Source organism: Anomalospiza imberbis, chromosome 13, assembly GCF_031753505.1.
Source record: "Anomalospiza imberbis isolate Cuckoo-Finch-1a 21T00152 chromosome 13, ASM3175350v1, whole genome shotgun sequence".
Classification (NCBI taxonomy): Eukaryota; Metazoa; Chordata; class Aves; order Passeriformes; family Viduidae; genus Anomalospiza; species Anomalospiza imberbis.
Window position 1 is genome coordinate 18511591 of NC_089693.1, and position 25731 is coordinate 18537321.

The 25731-nt window shown below is 56.5% G+C and overlaps 1 protein-coding gene and 1 long non-coding RNA gene across 2 annotated transcripts; one reads left to right on the forward strand and one right to left on the reverse strand.

Annotated features, from left to right (window-relative positions):
* Positions 1 to 2: 2 nt before the first annotated feature.
* Positions 3 to 2583, reverse strand: LOC137482120 (uncharacterized). Its single transcript, XR_011003893.1, has 3 exons — positions 2423 to 2583; positions 680 to 847; positions 3 to 197 (listed from the first exon to the last, which is right to left on the reverse strand). It is a non-coding gene; the product is annotated as an uncharacterized lncRNA (long non-coding RNA).
* Positions 2584 to 6380: 3797 nt separating this feature from the next.
* On the forward strand, positions 6381 to 24474 carry LOXL1 (lysyl oxidase like 1). Its single transcript, XM_068203668.1, has 9 exons — positions 6381 to 6581; positions 6932 to 8013; positions 12675 to 12684; positions 12783 to 12928; positions 14592 to 14729; positions 17009 to 17165; positions 18562 to 18657; positions 20416 to 20531; positions 24357 to 24474. Exons 1-9 carry the CDS (start codon positions 6381 to 6383, stop codon positions 24361 to 24363), a joined length of 1953 nt encoding a protein of 650 aa, XP_068059769.1. The 3' UTR covers positions 24364 to 24474.
* Positions 24475 to 25731: the final 1257 nt, after the last annotated feature.

Consider the following 25731-nt stretch of genomic DNA (forward strand, 5'->3'; position numbering starts at 1 on the left):
CATGCGGGGACGCTCCGCTGGTGGCCCTGCGGTGACACCGCTGGTGGCGGCAGCGGCAGCGGGAGGAGGAGGAGGAGGAGGAGGAGGAGAGGATGGGGTTTGCCGGGAAGCGGAATTCCAGCGGGAAAGGGAGGCGCGGTGTCGCCGAGGAGGGGTGGCGGGTCCGGCGTTGGCTGCGGGGCTGTCCGGCTGTCCTCCTGCGGGGACAGAGGGACAAGGGCCGGGAAGATCCTTGGGAAGAGCTCCGGCCGCTCCTCCCCCCAAATTGTGGGGGGCAGGATGGGGCCTGGGAATGTCGCTGGGAATGTCACCCCCCTGTGGCCTCCCTCAGTCCCTCCCAGGCTGAGCCTGGGCACGGTGGGACCGCCGGGGGATGGACACACAGAGGGACAGGGGGACACACACAGGGACAGGGGGACACACAGAGGGACAGCGGGACACACAGAGGGACCGGGGAACACGGACAGGGACAGGGGGACATGGACTGGGACAGAGGGACACGGACAGGGACACCCAGAGGGACAGGGGTACACGAACAGGGACAGGGGGACATCCAGAGGCACAGGGAGACACCCAAGGGGACAGAGGGACACCCAGGGGGACACGGACAGGGACAGAGGGACACCCAGGGGGACACGGACAGGGACACCCCTGGGACACGGGGACACTCTGCACTCACCGGCGCGCTCCGGCCGCTCCCGGGCTCCGCTCCGAGCTCTTCCCGCTCCTCTTTTCCCCGGGCTCCTTCCCACGCTTCCTCCCCCTCCTCCTCCTCCTCCTCCTCGCCGCCGGCTCCCGCCTCCCTCAGGGCTTTTCCGCGGGGGCCGGGGCCGCTCTGCTCCGCTCGCTGTCGCGGGGGGGACACGTTACCGGCGGGGACACGTTACCGGCGGGGACAGCCCGGCAGGGGGGTGGCAGCGGCCCCGGGGCCCCTCCCGGAGCCCTTCCCGCCACCATCTCCCCCCCCAGGAGCGCTCCGGTCCCGGCCCCGCCCCGGCCGCGGCGGGGGGAGAGCGCGCCGTGCCCCCGAGTGCCCCCCCGGGAACCGGGAACGGCGCGGGGGGAGCGGGGCGGGGCGGGGCGAACCGGTTCGGGGCTGCGCACGGAGAGGGGGCGCTCGGTACGGCCGCGTTTCCCTCGCCGGTACCGGCATCCTCCAGCCCCGGTACCGGTACATCCCCGGTACATCCCCCAGCCCCGATACCGGCATTCCCCATCCCCAGTACCGGCATCTCTCAGCCCCGGTACCGGCAATCCCCATACCCGGTCCCGGCAACCCCCATCCCCGGTACCGGCATCCTCCAGCCCCGGTACCGGTACATCCCCGGTACATCCCCCAGCCCCGATACCGGCATTCCCCATCCCCAGTACCGGCATCTCTCAGCCCCGGTACCGGCAATCCCCATACCCGGTCCCGGCATCCCCCATCCCCGGTATCGGCATCTCTCAGCCCCGGTACCGGTAATCTCCATCCCCGATACCGGCATCCCCCATCCCCAGTACCGGCATCCCCCAGCACCAGTACCGGCATCTCTCAGCCCTGGTACCGGCATTCCCCATCCCCGGTACCGGCATCCCCTAGCCCGGTACCGGTACATCCCTGGTACATCCTCCATCCCCGGTATCGGCATCTCTCAGCCCCGGTACCGGCAATCCCCATCCCTGGTCCCGGCATCCCCCATCCCTGGTACCGGCATCCCTCATCCCCGGTCCCCGCGTCCTCCCGGGCTCCGGGGATGGAGGGTGCCGGTATCCGCAGATTCCAGCCCCGCTCTCCGAATCTTCCAGCTCCGGTTCCCGAATCCTCCATCCCCGGTCCTGTATCCTCCATCCCCGCATCCGCCATCCCCGGTTTCCCGCATCCTCCAGCCCAGGTTGCCTAATTCTCAGTTCCCGGTTCCCGAATCCTCCATCCCCGCCGCTCCCCGAATCCTTCAGCCCCGGTTCCCGAATTCTCAATTCCCGGTTCCCGAATCCTCCATCCTCGGTTCCCGCATCCTCCAGCCCCGCTCCCCGCATCCCCCTGCGTCTGTCCCCGCCGCTCTCACCCTCCATCCCCGGTTCCTCTATCCCCGGTTCCCGCATCCTCCATCTCCGGTTCCTTCATTCCCGATTCCCGCGCTCTGCATCCTCCATCCCCGCCGCTCTCATCCTCCATGCCCGGTTCCCGCATCCTCCATCCCCGGATCCCGCATCCCCATTCCCCAAATCCCGAATCCCCTCTCCCCGTGGCCCCTCTCCGGGACCCCCGGGACGCACCGGCGGCGCTGCGGGCTCGGCAGGGCCGGGCTGTCCCCGTGCTCGGGGCGGGCGGAGCCTCCCCCGGTGCCCCCATCCCCGCTCCCGCTCCCCCGGGACGCACCGGAGGCACCCGCACGCCCGGACCCCCCACGCCCCTCTCGCGGTGCCCCCCCGGACGCACCGGCGGCGCTGCGGGCTCAGGGCCGGGCTCTCCCCGGGCTCCGGGCGGGCGGAGCGGGCCCCGGGCAGGGCCATGAGCGGCGGAGGGCCCGGCCCGGCCCCGCTCCGGCCGCAGCCTCCCCGCGCTCCGCCCGGCCCCGCGCCGGCGCTGCTGTGTCACCGGAGGGGCCGGGCCTGAGCCGGGAAACGGGAATTAAAGGCACCGGGAGCGGGAACGGAGCGGGAACGGAGAGAGGATGGAGAGGGGATGGAGTAGCGATGGAGCGGGGATGGAGAGGGGATGGAGAGGGGATGGAGAGGGGATGGAGCGGGGATGGAGAGGGGATGGAGTGAGAATGGAGAGGGGATGGAGCGGGGATGGAGAGGCGATGGAGCGGGGATGGAGAGGGGATGGAGCGGGGATGGAGAGGGGATGGAGCGGGGATGGAGAGGGGATGGAGCGGGGATGGAGCGGGAATGGAGAGGCAATGGAGAGGCGATGGAGCGGGGATGCAGAGGGGATGGAGCGGAAATGGAGAGGGGATGGAGCAGCGATGGAGCGGGAATGGAGAGGGGATGAAGAGGGGATGGAGAGGGGATGGAGAGGGGATGGAGAGGGTATGGAGTGGAAATGGAGAGGGGATGGAGGGGGTATAGGATCTCAGGAAACTGAGGCAGCACTGGGGACATTCCCTTGGGATGAGTCTCCCTTTTCCTGCTTAATCCCCCTCCTCAAAAGATGCTTCCCCTGCCTCCACTCCATGGGGATTTGGAGATGATTTCTGCGGGATCTGGGAAAGTCCAAGCGTCCGGCTCCAGGTCCAGAGCAGAGTCCAATGTCAAGTGGTGGATCTGGGACACGATCTGTGGAGAGAGAGATGGACACAGGGATGGATGGATGATGGATGGATGGATGGATGGATGGATGATGCATGGATGGATGGATGGATGGATGATGGATGGATGGATGGATGGATGGATGGATGGATGATGGATGGATGGAGGGATGGATGGATGGATGGATGGATGGATGGAGGGATGGATGGATGGATGGATGATGGATGGATGGATGGATGGAGGGATGGATGGATGGATGGATGATGGATGGATGAATGGATGATGGATGGATGGATGATGGATGGATGGAAGGACGATGGATGGATGGCTGGATGGATGGATGGATGATGGATGGATGATGGATGGATGGATGGATGGATGGATGGATGATGGATGGATGGATGGATGGATGATGGATGGATGATGGGTGGATGATGGATGGATGATGGATGGATGGAGGGATGATGCATGGATGGATGGATGGATGGATGATGGATGGATGGATGGATGGAGGGATGGATGGATGGATGGATGGATGATGGATGGATGATGGATGGATGAATGGATGATGGATGGATGGATGATGGATGGATGGATGATGGATGGATGGATGGATGGATGGATGATGCATGGATGGATGTTGGATGGATGGATGGATGATGGATGGATGGATGATGGATGGATGATGGATGGATGGATGATGGATGGATGATGGATGGATGATGGATGGATGATGGATGGATGGATGGATGGATGGATGGAGGATGAATGGATGGATGATGGATGAATGGATGGATGGATGGATGGATGGATGGATGGATGGATGATGGGTGGATGATGGATGGATGATGGATGGATGGAGGGATGATGCATGGATGGATGGATGGATGGATGATGGATGGATGATGGATGGATGAATGGATGATGGATGATGGATGTTGGATGGATGGATGGACGATGGATGGATAGATGGATGGATGGATGGACGATGGATGGATGGATGATGGATGGATGATGGATGGATGATGGATGGATGATGGATGGATGACGGATGGATGATGGATGGATGAATGGATGACGGTTGGATGGATGGATGATGGATGGATGAATGGATGATGGATGGATGGATGGATCCATGGATGGATGGATGGATGATGGATGGATGAATGGACAATGGATGGATGATGGATGGATGGATGGATGATGGATGGGTGGATTGATGGATGATGGATGGATGGATGGATGGATGGATGGATGGATGGATGATGGATGGATGATGGATGGATGACGAATGGATGATGGATGAATGGAGGGATTCTGGATGCTCCAGAATTCGGGATGGGGGGGTTTGGGTTGGATCTCCAAGAAAATCCCATCCTGGATAATTTTCCTGCTAAATTTCCCAATTTTTGGGTGAAAATTCCACAGATTTGGAGTCCTCCAGCCACAATTCCAGCAGGAGGGAATTCTCATCTTCCTGGAATATCCAGGTTTGGGATTGTCCCAGGGATTCATTCCCATTCCTTGTCGGGGGAAGGGATGGGAATTGCCACGGGATCCAGATCTTCTGCAGCCCACGGAAAACGGTATTTATTCTTTCCAGATGTTGGGCTGGACTTGGGGATTTGGGTTTTGGGGATTTGGGATTGGGGATTTGGGGATTTTGAGATTTGGCATTGAGAATTTGGGATGTGTGGATTTGTGGTTTGAGATTTGGGATTTCAGATTGGGGATTTGGGATTGGGGGATTTCGAATTGGGGATTTGGGGATTTGGAATTTTGGGTTTCAGATTGGGGATTTGGGATTGGGGATTTGGGATTGGGGATTTGGAGATTTGGGATCAGGGATTTGGTGTTTAGGGGTTTGGGATTGCGGATTTGGATCTGGGATCCATCCTTGGATCTGGGAATTTCTCCTGCCCCGATGTTGGGATCAGATACTTCTGGAGCCCCAGAACCTTCAGGAACATGGGGGATTCCCGCCGGGAATGCTGGGACGGAGGCGATTCCCCAATTCCGGCCGGGAGTTTGGGATTCCTCGGCCTCGGTCTCCTGAGAAATCCCGATCCCAAAAATTCCCGGGTTTTTCCGGGATTGGCTGCTCCAGCGCGGGCTGCTGGCCCCCCCTGGCGGCGGAGACACGGCCGGTGACACCCGCGGGGTTTGGGGACTGGGGATTTGGAGTTTGGGGTTTGGGGATTTAGGGTTTGGGGATTTGGAGATTTGGAATCTGGAGTTTGGGGTTTGGGAATTTGGAATTTGGGGTTTGGGATTTGGGGACTGTGGATTTGGGGGTTTGGGGCTTGGGGACTGGGGATTTGGGGTTTGGAGTTTGGGGTTTGGGGATTTAGGGTTTGGGGATATGAGGTTTGGGATTTGGGGATTTAGAGTTTGGGGACTTTGGGTTTGGGGTGTGGGATTTTGGGATTTGGGGTTTGGGATCCGGGGTTTGGGATTTGGGGTTTGGGATCTGGGACCTGGGATCTGGGGTTTGGGATTGGGGATTTGAGAATTGGGTATTTGGGATGGGGGATTTTGGGTTTGGGATTGGGGATTTGGGAATTTTCCCGGATTTCCATCCTGCCCTGCTACATCAACTCCGGCATTCCTAGAGGGGAAAACCCGGGAATTCTTAGGGGATCCAGAGGGATTTGGGGTCCCACTGGCCACAGGATTTGGGGATTCCTTCCTCTAATCCCATTTTTTATTCAACATCCCCCCCCAAAAAGGGGCTCCAGCCAAATTCCCGATGAATTCCAGGCGTTCTCCACCATAATTCGGGATTTAATATCCAGAGGGAAAATCCCAAATGGCCCCAAAGAGGCAAAAGCTGGGAGAAAATCCCATTTTCTTGGCAGGGTTTTCCTTTGAGAAGGGGCTTTTCCAGGGAAAATCGGGAAGTGGTGGGAATTGGGCGGGAAAAGGGATCCCTGCAGGGTTCAAAAAGCGGGGAAATGGGAAATTCCACTTTTTAAAATCTCCACTGGATGCAATTCCCACCTTCTCCCGGAGAGCAGAATCCGCTCTGGAGGCGCTTCCCGGCACCGAATCCCCAGGAATTCCACCCAAAAATCGCCCCGGGAGTCAGCCCGGGGTTAAAAAATTAGGGAAAAGTGAAAATTCCAAGTTTTTTTCCCGCCTGGATGCACTTCCGGAATGCGGGATCCGCTCTGGGAGCGAAGCCTTGGAAAGAATCCCGCGGAACTGCAGCAGAATTCCTCCTGGAGGAGGAGGAGGGAAAGCGAGGAAGGCTTGGAAAAGGGGGAGAAGGAAAAAGGGAGGAGGAGGAGGAAGGCTTGGAAAAGGAGGAGGAGAAGGAAAAAGAGGAGGAGGGAGACGAGGCAGTGAGAGGAAAGTTTTGGAAAAGGGGGAGAAGGAGGGACAGCAGGAGGAGGAGGAAAAAGAGGAGGAGGAGGCGGGGTCGGAGGAGGAGGAGGAAAAAGAGGAGGAGGAGAGGAGGAGGAAGAGGAGGGAGGAAGGCTTGGAAAAGGAGGAGAAGTGAAAAGAGGAGAAAGAGGAGGAGGAGGAGGAAAAGGAGGAGGAAAAAAAAGGAAAAAGAGGAGGAGGAGGAGGAAAAGGAGGAGGAGGAGGAGGAGGAAAAGGAGGCGGAGGCGGAGGCGCTGCCGGCCCCCGCGCTCCCGGCGCGCTCCGAGCGGACGGGCCCGAGCGGCGCTGCCCCGGCCGGGGGTGCCAGCAGCAGCGGTGCCACCAGCGGTGCCACCAGCGGTGCCAGCGGCACGGGGACCGCCGGCGGCGATGGCGGCGGGGCTGTGGCGGCGCGGGGGCGCTCTGGGCCGCGCTGCTGCTGCTGGCGGCGGCGCAGGAGCCGTGGCGGCAGCTGATCCAGTGGGAGAACAACGGGCGGCTCTACAGCCTGCTCAACAGCGGCGCCGAGTTCGTGCCCGCCCGGGCAGGAGCGGCCCGCGGGCAGCCGCCTGTGGCTGGCGGGCACCCGCGGGCACCGCGGGGACAGCGGGGACAGCCGGCAGCGTCCGCCGCCAGGGCCCCCGCCTCGGGGACAGTGCGGGGACAAGCGCGACATCCCTTCGGGTTCGGCCAGGTGCCGCCCAACTGGCGGGACGGGCCGCTGGGCGACGGCGCGGGGGGACAGCGGCGACAAGCGGCGCGCGGGCGACAGGCGGGCGCGACAGCCTCGGGGGTGGCGGTGTCGTCGTTCGCCTTCGCCTCGGCGGGACAGCCGCCGTTTGTCGCCGCGGGGGTGGCATCGCACGGGGAGCGCCCCGAGGGTGTCCCCGCGTCGCGGAGCGCAGTGGCGGTGGGGACAGGGATGGGGACAGGGATGGGGACAGGAATAGGGACACCGATGGGGACAGGGATGGGGACAGGAATAGGGACACCTATGGGGGCAGGAATGGGGACACCGATGGGGACAGGAATAGGGACAGGAATGGGGACACCGATGGGACAGGGGACCGGAGTGGCGTTCCCGCTCCAGCCCCGCGCGCTTCCCGAGGATTTCGGGGAGGAGCCGCATCCCTACGGAGCCGCGGGAGTGCCGCTGGATCGCCGCTATTCCCACAGTCTGTACCATGACGCCGATACCGAGGCGCAGCCCGGGCTGGGGATCCATGGAAAATCTGGGATTTGGGGCGCAGTTCCCGCCCCAGGAGGCGCAGCCGCCGTTCCGGGCACCCGAATCTTTTGGGGGTCGCTCATCCCGAGCCCTTCATTCCCGAAATTCCACAGGCGGTGCCCGACAGCCAAGCCCGGCTCAGCGTGGGCAGCGTCTACAGGCCCAGCTTTGGGGCGCGCGCGGTGAGTTTGGGGTTTCCTTGGGATGGGCGGAATTCCCGGGATTCGCCAGAGGGGGTTTGGGAATGATGGGAATGGGGAGGGGAGGAGCAGGGCCCGCTCGGGGGGGCTGGGATTGGCATGTGGCTGTGCTGTGTCCCAGGGCATCCCATCATTTTGGGATGAGGCTAGGCCGTGTCCAAGGTCATTCCTGGGGTCTGTCACAGGTAATCCCATAATTTTGGGATGGGGCTGTGCCACGTCCCAGGTAATCCCAAATTTGTGGGGTGGGGCCGTGCCGTGTCCCAGCTCATCCTGCATCCATGGGATGTTCTTGTGCTGCGGTTTGGGATCACACCGGGATGGGACAGGGCTGGATCCCAGTTATCCATGGGATATTTGGGATGGGGCAGGGGCTGGATCCCAGTTATCCTGGCTGGCACACGCTCCATTCCCAGATTTTTGGGAAGGACGTATGGATCTGTGTTCCAGTCACTCCTGGGTCACTCTGGGGTCACTCCAGGATCGCTCCAGGGTCACGCCCTCCCCATCCCGATGAAATCCAGTGGATTTGGGCTGAGCTTTCCAAGAGTTCTTGAACCCTCAGGAGCTGTTCCCAGTCCATCCCTCAGGAATCCCATCCCAGCCTGAGCCCGTGCCCTGCCCAGCCCCATCCCAGTTTTCTGGGAAAAGCCATCCCGGAGGATTTGGGGTGGTGGGAAGGGCCCTGCCCTGCCCTACACAGCCAGGGAGGGAACGCTGTGGGAAAAACTCGGGAATGGGGATTTTTGGGATTGCACAAGAAGCCGGGAGTGGGACGTGGGGGGTGAAGGATGGGAGGAATTCGGGGGTATCTTCAGGGAATGCCGGAATTCCCAATGCTCTGGAGGGACACCCGAGGACAGCTGCCCTGCCAATGACCCGGCAAAGATTCCAGCCAAATTCCCCAGGAAAGATTCCGGCCAAATTCCCCGTTGGCAGGATGTCCTTCCAGGATGCCCTGAGGTGCCGGTGGCTCCGCCAGGGAATTTGGGACACCCAAATTCCTGGAGCTTCCTGCTTTTCCTGGAGAAATTTCCCAGGAATCCAGCTGATCCCGTGAAATTCCGGGTTACTCGCCGTGTTTTGGGAATGTTGCCACCTCCCTGTCACCTCCTGGGGATTCTAATTGGAGCAAACGATGGCTGGTGCCGGATCTGGCGTTAATTGTTAATTATTAATTATTAATGGTTAATTCTGCGGCCAAAGCTCCTCGGGAGCCTCCTAATCCCGGCCAGATCTGCCAGGAATGTTCGGCATTCCCGGCCCCCGGCAGGGGTTAATGAGGGAAGGAATCCAATCCTGCTGGTTTTAGGGGGAATTAGCGGGGTTTCTGTGGGAATGGGGGCCTGGGGAAATCTGGGAAGAGGCGTTGGGAAAATTCCAGGCCTGATCCAGAGGTGGGAGAGATGGGAGCAGCTCCAGGGGGAAGGGAAGGGAAGGGAAGGGAAGGGAAGGGAAGGGAAGGGAAGGGAAGGGAAGGGAAGGGAAGGGAAGGGAAGGGAAGGGAAGGGAAGGGAAGGGAAGGGAAGGGAAGGGAAGGGAAGGGAAGGGAAGGGAAGGGAAGGGAAGGGAAGGAAGGGAAGGGAAGGGAAGGGAAGGGAAGGGAAGGGAAGGGAAGGGAAGGGAAGGGAAGGGAAGGGAAGGGAGGGAAGGGAAGGGAAGGGAAGGGAAGGGGGCTCCCGACCCCAAAAATTTTCCCTACCCTGATCCCAACCCTGATCCCATTTCCAGGGGGTTTCTTCATCCTGATCCCATCTCCAGGTGTTCCTCATCCCAATCCTGACCCTGATCCCATCTCCAAGGGGCTCCTCATTCCAACCCCCACCTGGATCTCCTCTCCGGGGGATTCTTGATCTCCGATCCCATCTCCAGGGATTTCTTCATCCCAATCCCAACCCCGTTCCCATCTCCAGGGGTTCCTCACCCCGATCCCAATCCAGATCGCATCTCCAAATCTTCCTGGCTCCCATCCCTGCCCAGATCCCCGCTTCCTGGGGTTCCTCATCCCAATCCTGATTCTGATCCCATCTCCGGGGGTTCCTCACCCCAATCCTGACCCTGTTCCCATCTCCATAAGTTTCCCAACTGTGACCCCAACCCTGATCCAATCTCCAGGGGGTTCCTCATCCTACTCCTGACCCCAAACCCATCTCCAGGGGTTTCTGGAGATCTCCTGATCCCAGCCCTGATCCCATCCCCAGTGGTTTCCCAACCCTGATCCCAAGGCCGATCCCATTTCCAGGAGGGTTTTCCCCCCTGGCCCCATGGATTGGGTCCCCTCAGGGTTGGTTTTGGAAAGAAAGTGGGATTTGGGAATTCCATTGGGTGCTGGGAATTTGGGTCCCCACCAAGCGAGAGTTTGGTGTCAGCCCCGGAAGGGCCGGGAGGTGTTGGAATTCCAGGAAAGTCTCCCTTTCATGGGGTCAGATTTGGGATTGGGGGTGGTTCCGGGGACTGGGAATCCCGGGATTCCATGGGGATGGCATGGGATTAGGATTGGGATTGGGATTGGGATGGTTGGGATGGGACTGATGGAATGGGATGGGGATAGGATTGAATTGGGATTGGGATTGGGATGGGATTGGAATTGGGATGGCATTGGGATTATTGGGACGGGGATTGATGGGATGGGATGGGATGGGATGGGATGGGATGGGATGGGATTGATAGGATTGGGATAGGATGGGATGGGATTGGAATTGGGATTGGGATGGGATTGGGATTGATGGGATGGGGTTGGGATTGTGAATGGAATTGGAATTGGGATTGAGATTGAAATTGGGAATGGGATAGGATGGGATGGGATAGGGATTGGGATTGGGATTGGGATTGGAATTGGGATTGAGATTGGAATGGGATTGGGATTGTGAATGGAATTGGAATTAGGATTGGGAACGGCATTGGATTGGATTGATGGGATGGGAAGCCGGAATTCCCTCTGTCTCTCCGGGTCTCCCCATTCCCATTCCCTCAGCTCCCGGCCTCCCTTGCTGCTGCTTTTCCATGGGTTTCTCCCTGTGGGATTTTTCTGCTGATCCTGTACACCTGCACAAACAGGGCCCGTGATCCCAATTTTCCCCAGGAACAGACGGAAATCTCCTCTGGCAGCTCCCGGGGGTGACCGAGGGGCTGGGGCAGGAAAACCAAAAGCCTTTTCCCACTGGGATTGTCCCAATCCAGGGCCGATTTTCCCTGGATTTTTGGGAAGCCTCAGCAAAACACCCCGGAATGTGGGGTGGGACGGGGACAATTCCAGAGGTGGGAATCCCAATATCCCGTGAATTCCAGAGGTTTGACCCCAAAAAGGAGCCTGAGATCCTATAAAAACAACGAGGCCATCCCAGGGCAGAATCCAGCAGGAAAGGGGAAAATCCAAATCCCCATAAAACTCCCGTTGGTCCAGGAGTCGGATTTCACTCCAGAGCTTCCAAGAATTCCTTGGAATAAACAACAGCAGGGAGGGAAAAAAAATCCTGAAAGGATGGAAAACTTTGCCTTGGCCAGCCCGGGGTGGTTTTCCGTGTTTTTTTTTTTTTTTTTTTCTTTTTTTTTTTTTTTTTTTTTTTTTTTTGTTAGGAATTTTTTTTTAAGGGATGGGGGAGAAGTTTTTTTCCGAGCTCTCCCGTTTTTTTTTTTTTTGGGTCCCCCCGGGAATTACATCAGCGGGAATGGGGCAGGAAATGAGCTCCAAAGGAATGACGTGATCCCTCCCGGGAAGGCAGGCCCAGAAACAAGGAGGCATTGTTCTCCTTTCCAAGGAAAAATGGGGGGAAACGGGAAAAATGGTGGAAAATGGGGGGAAATGGGGAAACATGGGGGGAAACCACGGAAAAACAGGGAAAATAGGGAAAATGAGGGGAAATGGGGGAAAATTGGGGGAACTGGGGAAAAATGGGGAAAACTGGGGAACATGGGGGGAATGGGGGAAAATGGGGAAAATTGAAGACCGGGGAAAAAGGGGAAACCAGGGAAAAATAGGGAAAAATGGGGGGAAATGGATGAAAATGGGGGGGGAAATTGGGATAAAAAAGGAAAAAACAGGGATTAACAGGGAAAAAATGTGGAAAAACAGTGGAAAATGGGGAAAAACTGGGGGAAACAGGGAAAAATGGGGGGAAATGGGGAAAACCAGGGAAAAACGTGGCTCCAGTCGCTGTCCCCAGGGATGTCCCCATGGTCATTCCCAGATCCCGTGTCCCCAGTTCCTGTCCCCAGGGATGTCCCTGTGCTCAGACCCAGATCCCAGATGTGTCCAGGCCTCCAGAAGCTGCATCCCCAGTCCCAAGAGATGTCCTTGTCCCCAGTCCCAGGGGATTTCCCCTGTCCCCCAGTCCCTGTCCCCAGGGATGTCCCTGTGGTCTCTCAGGTCCCCCAGACCTGATCCTGGATGTACCCAATCCCTGTCCCCAGTCCCTGTTCCCCAATCCCTGTTCCCAATCCCAATCCCATTTCCCAGCAGGTTTCCCTGATCTGATCCCAGATTTCCCGATCCCAATCCCAATTTCCCAACAGATCTCCCAGACCTGATCCCATTTCCCCAGTCCCGATCCCATTTCCTGGCAGGTCTCCCAAACCTGATCCCATTTCCCCAATCCCGATCCCATTTCCTGGCAGGTTTCCTGGATCTGATCCCATTTCCCCAGTCCCGATCACGTTTCCCAGCAAGTCTCCCAGATCTGATCCCGGATTTCCCCACTCTCAATCCCAATACCGATCCCATTTCCCAGCAGATCTCCTGGATCTGATCCCAGATTTCCCTGATCCCAATCCCGATCCCGTTTCCCGCAGGTCTCCCGGACCTGGTGCCGGACCCCAGCTACGTGCAGGCCTCGACGTACGTGCAGAGAGCGCACCTGTACTCGCTGCGCTGCGCCGCCGAGGAGCGCTGCCTGGCCAGGTGGGACGCGGGACACGGGACACGGGACGCGGGATATGGGATACGGGATATGGGAAACGGGATACAGGATATGGGACTCGGGATATGGGATACAGGATATGGGAAATGGGAAACGGGATATGGGACTCGGGATATGGGATATGGGATATGGGATATGGGAAACGGGATATGAGACTCAAGATATGGGATACGGGATATGGGACACAGGATACAGGATATGAGATATGGGATATGGGATACTGGATACGGGATATGGGATATGGGATACGGGATATGGGATACGGAATACGGGACACGGGACATGGGATACGGAATACAGGACACTAGACACAGGATCCGGGATACAGGATACGGAACACGGGATACAGAATACGGGATATGGGATACGGGATACGGGACACGGCATACGGGACACGGTATAGATATGGGATATGGGGATGGGAGACATGGATTCCCCAAAATGGGAGAGAATTCCTGGGAATGGAAGAGGGAGGGAATTCCTGGGAATGGGAGAGGGAGGATTCCTGGGAATGGGAGCGCTCTGGGGTCGGGGGGATGTGGGGAGAAAAGGGGGGAGGGAGGGGGGAGGGGGGGGCTTGGGATGAGGGGAGATGGGGAAATTTTGGGAAGGAGGGGATGGGAGGAGATGGAGTGGAGTGAGGGGAGAGAGGGATCCTGGGATGAGGGGAGATGGGGACAACGGGAATTCTGGGATGAGGGAAAGTGGGGACAAAGGGGGAGGGGATGGGGGGGAGAGGGAGGGGGAGGGGATGGGGGAGATGGAGAGAGGGTGGGAAAGAGGGGAATGCTTGGATTGGGGAGATGGGGGTGAAGTGAGGGGAGAGAGGGGAACCCTGGGATGAGGGGAGAGGGGGATACCCCGGGGGAGAGGGTTCATGGGATTGAGGGGAGATTGGGGATACCCAAGGGGAGAGGGTTCCAGGGATTGGGGGAAGTGGGGATACACCGTGGGGGAGAGGGACAGGTGGAGAAGGGGGGGGTGCTGATGGGGGAGGGGGAGGGGAGGGAAGGGGAAAAGGGGGAAAGGGAAAGATGGGAGAGAGGGCAGGGGAAAGGAAAAGGAAAGAGGAAAAGGGGAAAAGGGGGGAAAGGGGGAAAGGAAAAAAGGGAAAGGGAAGAGGGAAGTGAAGGGTGGAGGAGAGGGAAGGGGAAGGGAAAAAGGGGGGGAAAATTATGGGGGGGGAAGGGGGAAGAAAAAAAGGGGGGAAAAGAGAAAAAAAGGGTGAAGAAAAAGGGGAAAAGGGGGGGAAAGGAGGAAGAAAAAAGGGGGAAAAGGGGGAAGAAAAAGGGTGAAAAGGAAGGGGAAGAGGGAAGGGCGGAGGGGGGAGGGGAGAGGCAGGAAGGGAAGGAAAAGGAAAAGGGAAAAGGAAAAGGAAAAGGAAAAGGGAAAAGGAAAAGGAAAAGAAAAAGGAAAAAAGGAAAAAGGAAAAGGAAAAGGAAAAGGAAAAGAAGGAAAAGGTGGAAAAGGCTCCGGGAACCAGCCCAGATTTTCCTCTCTTTATTCCCTTCTTTTCCCACGGGAAGAAATTCCCAGAGAAAAGGGAATTCCTCCTGAAGGGCGGGGCCAGCGGCAGTGCCACCACTGCCACCTGTGCCACCAGTGCCAGCCTGTCCCTGTCCCTGTCCCTGTCCCTGTCCCCAGCACGGCGTACGCGGCCGAGGCCACCGACTACGACGTGCGGGTGCTGCTGCGCTTCCCGCAGCGCGTCAAGAACCAGGGCACGGCCGACTTCCTGCCCAGCCAGCCCCGCCACCGCTGGCAGTGGCACAGCTGCCACCAGTGAGTGTCCCCAGCTGTCCCCAGGTGTCCCCTCCCTCTGGGGGCACCTTTGGGTGGCGTTTCAGTGGCATTTCCCCGTTTGGTGGCTTCGTTCTGGGGTCATCCTTCAGCTTTTTGTCCCCAAAGCCACCATCCGTGATGGTGGCACTGCTGCCACCTGTGAGTGTCCCCCAGGTGTCCCCAGCCCCAAGTGGCAGCTCCAAGGGCTTTGGTGGCAGTTTGGTGACATTTCCCCGTTTGGTTTGCTTCGTTTTGGGGTCTTCATAAAGGGGAATTGTCCTTCAGCTCTTTGTTCCCAAAGCCAGCATTCGTGGCACAGCTGCCACCGGTGAGTGTCCCCAGCTGTCCCCAGCCTGTCCCCTCCCTCTGGGGCAGCTTTGGATGGCGTTTCAGTGGCATTTCGCGATTTGGTGGCTTTGTTTTGGGGTCTTCACAAGGGGGAATCGTCCTTCAGCTCTTTGTCCCCCAAAGCCACCATCCGTGATGGTGACAGTGGCACAGCTGCCACCTGTGAGTGTCCCCTGGGGTCCCCAACCTCAGCCCAGCCCCTGGTGGCAGCTCCAAGTGGCATTTCAGCGCTTGGTGGCTTTGCTTTAGGACCTTGGTGTGTGGTGTCACCTTCTTTGGGCTTTTTGTCCCCAAAGCCACTGTGATGCCAGCGTGGCACAGCTGCCACCGGTGAGTGTCCCCAGGGGTCCCCAGCCTCAGCCCACCCCCAGGTGGCAGCTCCAAGGACTTTGGTGGCAGTTTGGTGACATTTCCCCATTTGGTGGCTTCGTTTTGGAGTCTTCCTTCCACTCTTTGTCCCCAAAGCCACCATCCATGATGGTGGCAGTGACACAGCTGCCACCGGTGAGTGTCCCCAGCCTTGTCCCCAGCCTGTCCCCTCCCTCTGGGTGGCATTTCAGTGCCATTTCCCCGTTCGATGACGTTGCTTTGAGGTCTGGATATGAGGGGTTGGTGTCACCTTCCTTGAGCTCTTTGTCCCCAAAGCCACCATGCTCCCCGGAGTTAATGTCCCCAAGGCCACTGCGTTGGTGGTGGTGGCACAGCTGCCACCAGTGAGTGTCCCCAGCCTTGTCCCTTCCACCAGCCCCCTCTGGTGACAGTTCTGAGGCTTTCCCGTGGGGTTTCCCCCAATTTTGTGTCATTTTTGGGGTTTTGTTGGGGTTGGTGTCACCTTCCTTGTCCCCAAAGCCACTGTGCTCCGGAGTTAATGTCCCCTCTGCCACAGTGACTGTCCCCAAGGCAGGAGCTGCCACCCACCGTGCCCCTGCACTGATGTCCCCTCTCCACGCACCCGCTAAAGGGTGGGGACATCCCCATTGTGACACCCCTGAGTGTCCCCTGGGTGTCCCCTGAGTGTCCCCTGGCTGTCCCTGCTGTCCCCTGGGTGTCCCCTGGCTGTCCCCAGAGTGTCCCCCTGGCTGTCCCTGCTGTCCCCTGGGTGTCCCCCTGAGTGTCCCCAGAGTGTCCCCTGGCTGTCTCTGCTGTCCCCTGGCTGTCCCCTGGCTGTCCCCTGAGTGTCCCCAGAGTGTCCCCTGGCTGTCCCTGCTGTCCCCTGGGTGTCCCCTGGCTGTCCCCTGAGTGTCCCCAGAGTGTCCCCTGGCTGTCCCCTGAGTGTCCCCTGAGTGCCCCCCTGATTATCCCATTGATTGTCCCCTGCTTGTCCTGATTGTCCTCTGAATGTCCCCAGCCTGTCCCCAACCTGTCCCCTGGTGTCCCCCTGGTGTCCCCTGGTGTCCTCTGGTGTCCCCACGGGTGTCCCCCACGGTGTCCCCCATGTCCCCAGGCACTACCACAGCATGGTGGAGTTCAGTCACTACGACCTGCTGGATGTCACCTGAGTGTCCCCTGAATGTCCCTTGAGTGTCCCGATTGTCCTCTGAATATCCCAAAAGTGTCTCCAGAGGGTCCGCAAGAGTATCCCCATGGTGTTCCTCACTGTCCCCAGTCCACCCCCCAGCCTGTCCCCATGGTGTCCCCCTGGTGTCCCCACGGTGTCCCCATGTCCCCAGGTGCTATCACAGCATGGTGGAGTTCAGCCACTACGACCTGCTGGATGTCACCTGAGTGTCCCCCAGAGTGTCTCCTGAGTGTCCCTTGAGTGTCCCCTGACTGTCCCCTTGACTGTCCCCTAAGTGTCCCCTGTGTGGTCCCCTGATTGTCCTGATTGTCCTCTGAATGTCCCCAGAATGTCCCCACGGTGTCCCCACGGTGTCCCCACGGTGTCCCCCTGGTGTCCCCCTGGTGTCCCCACGGTGTCCCCATGTCCCCAGGCACTACCACAGCATGGCGGAGTTCAGCCACTACGACCTGCTGGATGTCACCTCGGGCCGCCGGGTGGCCGAGGGACACAAGGCCAGCTTCTGCCTGGAGGACACCACCTGCGACTTCGGCCACCTCAAGCGCTACGCCTGCACTGCCCACACCCAGGTGACACTCGGGGACAATGGCCCTTGTCACTTCTGTCTCTTTTTGTCCCTTTTTTGTCCCCTTTTGTCCCTTTTTCTCGCCCTTTCTGTCCCTTTTGGGTCCCTTTTTGTCCCCATTTGTGGCACTGCACCTGCACTGCCCACGCCCAGGTGACACCACAGGGACAATGGCCCTTGTCACTTCTGTCATTTTTTTGTCCCTTTCTGTCCTTTTTGTCCTCTTTTTGTCCCCTTTTTTCTCTCTTTAAGTCCCCTTTTGTCCCTTTTTTGTCCCTTTTGTCCCCATTTTTGGCACTACACCTGCACTGCCCACACCCAGGTGACACCGCAGGACAATGGCCCTTGTCACTTCTGTCCCTTTTTGTCCCTTTTTGCTCAGTCTGTCCCCTTTCTGCCCTTTTTTATCCCTTTTTGTCCCTTTTTTGTCCTCTTTTCTCCCATTTTTCTCCCTATTTCCCCCTTTTGCTCCCCTTTTTCCCTATTTCCCCCCATATTTTTAGTTTTTTTCTCCCTTTTTTCCCATTTTTTTCCATTTTAAAAATTCTTTCCCCCAATTTATGCCCAATTTCCCCAGTTCTCACCCCATTTTTACCCATTTTCAGGGTCTCTCCCTGGGCTGTTACGACACCCAAGGGGTCCCTTTCTCCCCATTTCCCCCCATTTATCCCAATTTTCCCTCCTTTTTTCCCAATTTTTTAACTTTTTTTCCACATTTTTAAATTTTCCCCATTTTTTCCCAATTTCCTCATTTCTCACCCCATTTTTCCCCATTTTTAGGATTTCTCCCTGGGCTGTTACAACCCCTACGGGTTCCCTTATTTCCCCCATTTTTCCCACTTTTTTCCTTTTCCCCCCATTTTTAAAGGTTTTTTCTCTCTTTTTTCCTCCCTTTTTTCACGCTTTCCCCCCCATTTTTAAATTTTCCCCCATTTTTGCCCAATTTCCCCATTTCTCACCCCAATTTCCTTGTTCCCATGGCCTCTCCCTGGGCTGTTACAACACCCAAGGGGTCCCTTTCCCCTGATTTTCCCCATTTTTCCCCTTTTATCCTCTTCTTTTCTTAGGTTTTTTCTCCCTTTTTTCCCAATTTTTAAAATATCCCCCCATTTTTGCCCAATTTCCCCAGTTCTCACCCCAATTCTGCCCAATTTCCCCAGTTCTCACCCCATTTTTGCCCAATTTCCCCAGTTCTCACCCCATTTTTCCCCATTTTCAGGGTCTCTCCCTGGGCTGTTACGACACCCGAGGGGTCCCTTTTTCACCCATTTCCCTCCATTTTTCCCCATTTTTTTCCCCTTTTCCCCCTTTTTTCCCATTTTAAATTTTCCCCATTTTTTCCCCCAATTTCCCCATATTCCCCAATTTCCCCATTTCTGACCCCAATTCCCCGTTCCCAGGGGCTGTCCCCGGGCTGTTACGACACGTACAACGCCGACATCGACTGCCAGTGGATCGACATCACCGACGTCCCCCCGGGGAACTATGTCCTCAAGGTGGGACACCAGGGACACTGGGGACATTGGGGGCATTGGGGACACTGGGGACATTGGGGGCATTGGGGACACTGGGGACACTGGGGACATTGGGGACACTGGGGATATTGGGGGGAATGGGGACATTGGGGACACTAGGGACATTGGGGACACTGGGGACATTGGGGACATTGGGGACATTGGGGACACTGGGGACATTGGAGACATTGGGGACACTGGGGACATTGGGGACATTGGGGATGTTGGGGGGAGTGGGGACATTGGGGATGTTGGGGGGAGTGGGGACATTTGGGACATTGGGGACATTGGGGACACTGGGGACATTGGAGACATTGGGGACACTGGGGACATTGGGGACATTGGGGACACTGGGGACATTGGGGACATTGGGGATGTTGGGGGGAGTGTGGACATTTGGGACATTGGGGACATTGGGGACACTGGGGACATTGGAGACATTGGGGACACTGGGGACATTGGGGACATTGGGGACACTGGGGACATTGGGGACATTGGGGATGTTGGGGGGAGTGGGGACATTGGGGACATTGGGGACATTGGGGATGTTGGGGGGAGTGGGGACATTGGGGACATTGGGGATGTTGGGGGGAGTGTGGACATTTGGGACATTGGGGACATTGGGGACACTGGGGACATTGGAGACATTGGGGACACTGGGGACATTGGGGACATTGGGGACACTGGGGACATTGGGGACATTGGGGATGTTGGGGGGAGTGGGGACATTGGGGACATTGGGGATGTTGGGGACACTGGGGACATTGGGGACACTGGGAACACTGGGGACACCGGGGACATTGGGGAGACAAGGGGGATTGGGGACACTTGGGACACTTGGGGACACCGGGGACACTGGGGACATTGGGGACAACTGGGGACAATTGGGACACTGGGGACAATTGGGGATATTGGGGACTTCGGGGACATTGGGGACAATTGGGACACTTTGGGGCATTGGGGACGTTGGGGATATTGGGGACTTCAGGGACATTGGGGACAATTGGGACACTTGGGGACATTGGGGACGTTGGGGGGAGTGGGGACATTGGGGACACTGGGGACATTGGGGACATTGGGGATGTTGGGGACATTGGGGACATTGGGGACACTGGGAACACTGGGGACACGGGGGACATTGGGGAGACCCGGGGGCATTGGGGACACCAGGGACATTGGGGACACCGGGGACACTGGGGAGACCAGGGGGATTGGGGACACTTGGGACACTTGGGGACACTGGGGACACTGGGGACATTGGGGACAACTGGGGACAATTGGGACACTTGGGGACACTGGGGACATTGGGGATGTTGGGGACTTCGGGGACATTGGGGACAATTGGGACACTTGGGGACATTGGGGACGTTGGGGACACTGGGGATGTTGGGGACACCTGGGGATGCTGGGGACACTTGGGACACCTGGGGACTTCGGGGAGACCGGGGACATTGGGGACACTTGGGGACATTGGGGACTTCGGGGACATTGGGGACAATTGGGACACTGGGGACATTGGGGACACTGGGGATGTTGCGGACACTTGGGACACTTGGGGACATTGGGGACGTTGGGGACATTGGGGGGATTGGGGGACATTGGGGACATTTTGGGGTGGAAAATCCCGATTCCAGATTTCCCACCCCTGGGGGATTTTCCGGATTTTTCCCGTTTCCCTCTGGATTTTGGGGCTTTTTAAAATCTATTTTTTTGGGATTTTCCCTTTCCGGGGTCCTGCAGGTGCAGGTGAACCCCAAATATTCCGTGCTGGAGTCGGATTTCACCAACAACGTCGTGCGCTGCCACATCCACTACAGCGGGCGCTTCGCCGCCGCCTCCAACTGCCGCCTGGCCCAGTACGGCCCTAAAAACCCTGACCCCAAAACAGCCCTGATCCCAAAACAGTCCTGATCCCAAAACAGCCCTGACCCTAAAAACCCTGATCCCAAAACAGCCCTGATCCCAAAACAGCCCTGATCCCAAAACAGCCCTGACCCTAACATCCCTGACCCCAAAACAGCCCTGACCCTAAAAACCCTGACCCCAAAACAGCCCTGATCCCAAAAATCCCTGACCCTAACATCCCTGACCCCAAAACAGCCCTGACCCTAAAAACCCTGACCCCAAAACAGCCCTGATCCCAAAACAGCCCTCACCCCAAAACAGCCCTGACCCTAAAAACCCTGACCCCAAAACAGCCCTGATCCCAAAAATCCCTGACCCTAACATCCCTGACCCCAAAACAGCCCTGACCCTAAAAACCCGGACCCCAAAACAGCCCTGATCCCAAAACAGCCCTGACCCCAAAACAGCCCTGACCCCAAAAATCCCTGATCCCAAAAATCCCTGACCCTAAAAACCCTGACCCCAAAACAGCCCTGATCCCAAAAATCCCTGACCCTAACATCCCTGACCCCAAAACAGCCCTGACCCTAAAAACCCGGACCCCAAAACAGCCCTGATCCCAAAACAGCCCTGACCCCAAAACAGCCCTGACCCTAAAAACCCTGACCCCAAAACAGCCCTGATCCCAAAAATCCCTGACCCTAACATCCCTGACCCCAAAACAGCCCTGACCCTAAGAACCCTGACCCCAAAACAGCCCTGATCCCAAAAATCCTTGATCCTAAAACTGCCCTGATCCCAAAAATCCCTGACACTAACATCCTTGACCCCAAAACAGCCCTCACCCCAAAACAGCCCTGATCCCAAAAATCCCTGATGCTAAAACAGCCCTGATCCCAAAACATCCCTGATCCTAAAAACCCTGACCCCAAAACAGCCCTCACCCCAAAACAGCCCTGATCCCAAAAATCCTTGATCCTAAAACTGCCCTGATCCCAAAAATCCCTGACACTAACATCCTTGACCCCAAAACAGCCCTCACCCCAAAACAGCCCTGATCCCAAAAATCCCTGATGCTAAAACAGCCCTGATCCCAAAACATCCCTGATCCTAAAAACCCTGACCCCAAAACAGCCCTGATCCCAAAACATCCCGGACCCCAAAACAGCCCTGACCCTAAAAACCCTGACCCCAAAACAGCCCTAATCCCAAAAATCCCTGACCCTAACATCCCTGACCCCAAAACAGCCCTGATCCTAAAAACCCGGACCCCAAAACAGCCCTGATCCCAAAACAGCCCTGACCCCAAAACAGCCCTGACCCCAAAAATCCCTGATCCCAAAAATCCCTGATCCTAACATCCCTGACCCTAAAAACCCTGACCCCAAAACAGCCCTGATCCCAAAAATCCCTGACCCTAACATCCCTGACCCCAAAACAGCCCTGACCCTAAGAACCCTGACCCCAAAACAGCCCTGATCCCTAAAATCCTTGATCCTAAAACTGCCCTGATCCCAAAAATCCCTGACACTAACATCCTTGACCCCAAAACAGCCCTCACCCCAAAACAGCCCTGATCCCAAAAATCCTTGATCCTAAAACTGCCCTGATCCCAAAACATCCCTGATCCTAAAAACCCTGACCCCAAAACAGCCCTGATCCCAAAACATCCCTGACCCCAAAACAGCCCTGACCCTAAAAACCCTGACCCCAAAACAGCCCTGATCCCAAAAATCCCTGACCCTAACATCCCTGACCCCAAAACAGCCCTGATCCTAAAAACCCGGACCCCAAAACAGCCCTGATCCCAAAACAGCCCTGACCCCAAAACAGCCCTGACCCCAAAAATCCCTGATCCCAAAAATCCCTGACCCTAACATCCCTGACCCCAAAACAGCCCTGACCCTAAAAACCCGGACCCCAAAACAGCCCTGATCCCAAAACAGCCCTGACCCCAAAACAGCCCTGACCCCAAAAATCCCTGATCCCAAAAATCCCTGATCCTAACATCCCTGACCCCAAAACAGCCCTGACCCTAAAAACCCTGACCCCAAAACAGCCCTGATCCCAAAAATCCCTGACCCTAACATCCCTGACCCCAAAACAGCCCTGACCCTAAGAACCCTGACCCCAAAACAGCCCTGATCCCAAAAATCCTTGATCCTAAAACTGCCCTGATCCCAAAAATCCCTGACACTAACATCCTTGACCCCAAAACAGCCCTCACCCCAAAACAGCCCTGATCCCAAAAATCCCTGATGCTAAAACAGCCCTGATCCCAAAAATCCCTGATCCTAAAACAGCCCTGACCCCAAAACAGCCCTGACCCCAAAACAGCCCTGATCCCAAAACATCCCTGATCCTAAAACAGCCCCGACCCCAAAACAGCCCTGACCCCAAAACAGCCCTGATCCCAAAAATCCCTGATGCTAAAACAGCCCTGATCCCAAAACATCCCTGATCCTAAAAACCCTGATCCCAAAACAGCCCTGACCCCAAAACAGCCCTGACCCCAAAACAGCCCTGATCCCAAAACATCCCTGATCCTAAAACAGCCCCGACCCCAAAACAGCCCTGATCCCAAAACATCCCTGATCCTAAAACAGCCCTGACCCCAAAACAGCCCTGACCCCAAAACAGCCCTGATCCCAAAAATCCCTGATCCTAAAACAGCCCTGATCCCAAAACAGCCCTGATCCCAAAAATCCCTGATCCTAAAACAGCCCTGATCCCAAAACATCCCTGATCCTAAAACAGCCCTGATCCCAAAACAGTCCTGACCCTAAAAATCCCATCCTAAAACATCCCAACTGCTGCCTTGCCCAGTATGGCCCCAGAGCGACCCTAAAAACCCTGATCCCAAAAACCCTGACCCCAAAACAGCCCTGACCCTAAAAAATCCCATCCCAAATTTCCCGTTTTTGCCCCATTTCCCCCTCTTTTCCCATTTCCCCCACTTTTTCCCGCCTTTTTCCCTTTTTTCTGGGCCTTTTTTGGTGGTGAAGGTCAGGAAAAAAAAAAATCAGGATTTGGGGTTTTCCAAATTACCCATGGGATTTTCTGGGATTTGGGGTGAGAATAGGGATTTTCCTCATGTTCCATGGAATTTTATGGGATTTTCCCATTTGGGGTTGGTTTTTTCCTCCTTTTCCAAGGAATTTTCCAGGATTTGGGGTGGGAATTGGGATTTTGCTCCTTTTCCATGGAAGTTTTTTGGGATTTGGAGCAGGAATTGGGATTTCCCCATTTCCCACGGAATTTTCTGGGATTTTCCCATTTGGGATTGGTTTTTTCCTTCTTTACCACAGAATTTTCTGAAATTTGGGGTTGGAATTGGGATTTTGCTCATTTTCCATAGAATTTTTCAGGATTTGGGGTGGGATTTTGGAATTTCCCCGTTTTCCATGGAATTTTATGGGATTTGCCCATTTTATGGTATTTGCCCATTTTCCTCTTTTTCCGTGGAATTTTCTGGGATTTGGGGCAGGAATTAGGATTTTCTTCATTTTCCATGGAATATTATGGGATTTTCCCATTTGGGGTTGTTTTTTTCCTCCTTTTCCATGGAATTTTCCAGGATTTGGGGTGGGAATTGGGTTTTTCCTCCTTTCCCACAGAATTTTCTGGGATTTGGGGCAGCAATTGGTATTTCCCTCCTTTTCCACGGGATTTTTTGGGATTTGGGATTTTCCTCCTTTCCCATGGGATTTTCTGGAATTTGGGATGGAAGTTGGGAATTTCCTCCTTTCCCATGGAATTTTTTGGGATTTGGGGCAGGAATTGGGATTTTCCCTATTTCCCACGGAATTTTCTGAGATTTTTCCCGTTTCCCGCAGATCCTGACGGCAGCCAAATGCCAGGAACGTCGCCCGTCCCCTTTCCCGGGAAGCTCCCAAGGTGGTTCCGCTGCGTTCCCAAAATTCCCCCATTTCCCAATAAAAAGCGGGGAAGCCACGAGGACTCTTTGGAATTGTTTTTATCCCGAATTTTCCCGTTTTTTCCCGTTTTTCCCCCATTTCCCGAGGGAATCCAAGGCTGGAATCAAAGCAGGGACCCCAAAATGCTCCATAAAATCCTCGTGATCCTACAAATCCTTGGGGATTTTTGGGAATGTCCCCAAAAGGGGGGAAGGAAACAGCTCTGGGAATTTGGGGAGGGAAATCCCATAATTTTTTTTTTAGGGAATTTTTCTGGTTTCCTGCATTTTCTAAAGCCGGAGAGAGCGGAAGTTGGGATTTAGGAATTTTTGGGCTGGGAACGGGGTTGGGAATGGGGACAGTGGGAATGGGATGGGGACATTGGGAATGGGATTGGGGACATTGGGATGGGAATGGGGACACTGGGAATGGGATTGCGGACATTGGGATTGGGAACACTGGGAATGAGATGGGGATGTCGGGAATGGGGACATCGGGATGGGATTTGGAACAGTGGGAATGAGATGGGGACATTGGGACTGGAATGGGGACATCGGGACGGGATTGGGGACAGTGGGAACAGGGACATTGGGACTGGAATGGGGACATTGGGATGGGAAGGGGGACACTGGGAATGGAGACACTGGGATGGGAATGGGGACACTTGGAATGGGACTGGGGACACTGGGACTAGGGACATTAGGAGGGGGACACTGGGAATGGGGACACTGGGATGGGAATGGGGACACTGGGAATGGGATGGGGACATTGGGAATGGGGACATTGGGAATGGGACTAAGGACATTAGGATGGGGACACTGGGATGGGAATGGGGACACTGGGAATGGGATGTGGACACCGGGACTAGGGACATTAGGATGGGGACACTGGGAATGGGGACACTGGGAAGGGAATAGGGACACTGGGATGGAATGGGGACACTGGGATTGGGGACATTGGGAATGGGGACACTGGGAATGGGAAGAGGGACAGTGGGATAGGGGACACTGGGACGGGATTGGGGACACTGGGACGGGTCTGCTCACCCGCCTCGCCCCATTCCCGGGATTCCCCTCCAGAGTGACCCCTCGGACACCGCGGCTCCTTGCGGGATTTACTGGGATTTCCATTGATCCTTGTGGGATTTATTGGGATTTACTTCAATCCTTGTGGGATTTACTGGGATTTCTGTTGATCCTTGTGTGATTTATTGGGATTTCCTTCAGTCCTTTTGGGATTTATTGGGATTTCTGTTGATCCTTGTGGGATTTGTAGGGATTTCTGTCGGTCATTC

Bases quoted from the DNA above. Each gene is read 5' to 3' on its own strand.
- LOXL1 (XM_068203668.1), top strand. From the start codon at position 6,381: ATGCACTTCCGGAATGCGGGATCCGCTCTGGGAGCGAAGCCTTGGAAA. The intron at 12,929-14,591 runs GTGGGACGCGGG...CCCTGTCCCCAG, and splicing joins GAGGAGCGCTGCCTGGCCAG to CACGGCGTACGCGGCCGAGG. The intron at 18,658-20,415 runs GTGGGACACCAG...GGGGTCCTGCAG, and splicing joins CGGGGAACTATGTCCTCAAG to GTGCAGGTGAACCCCAAATA.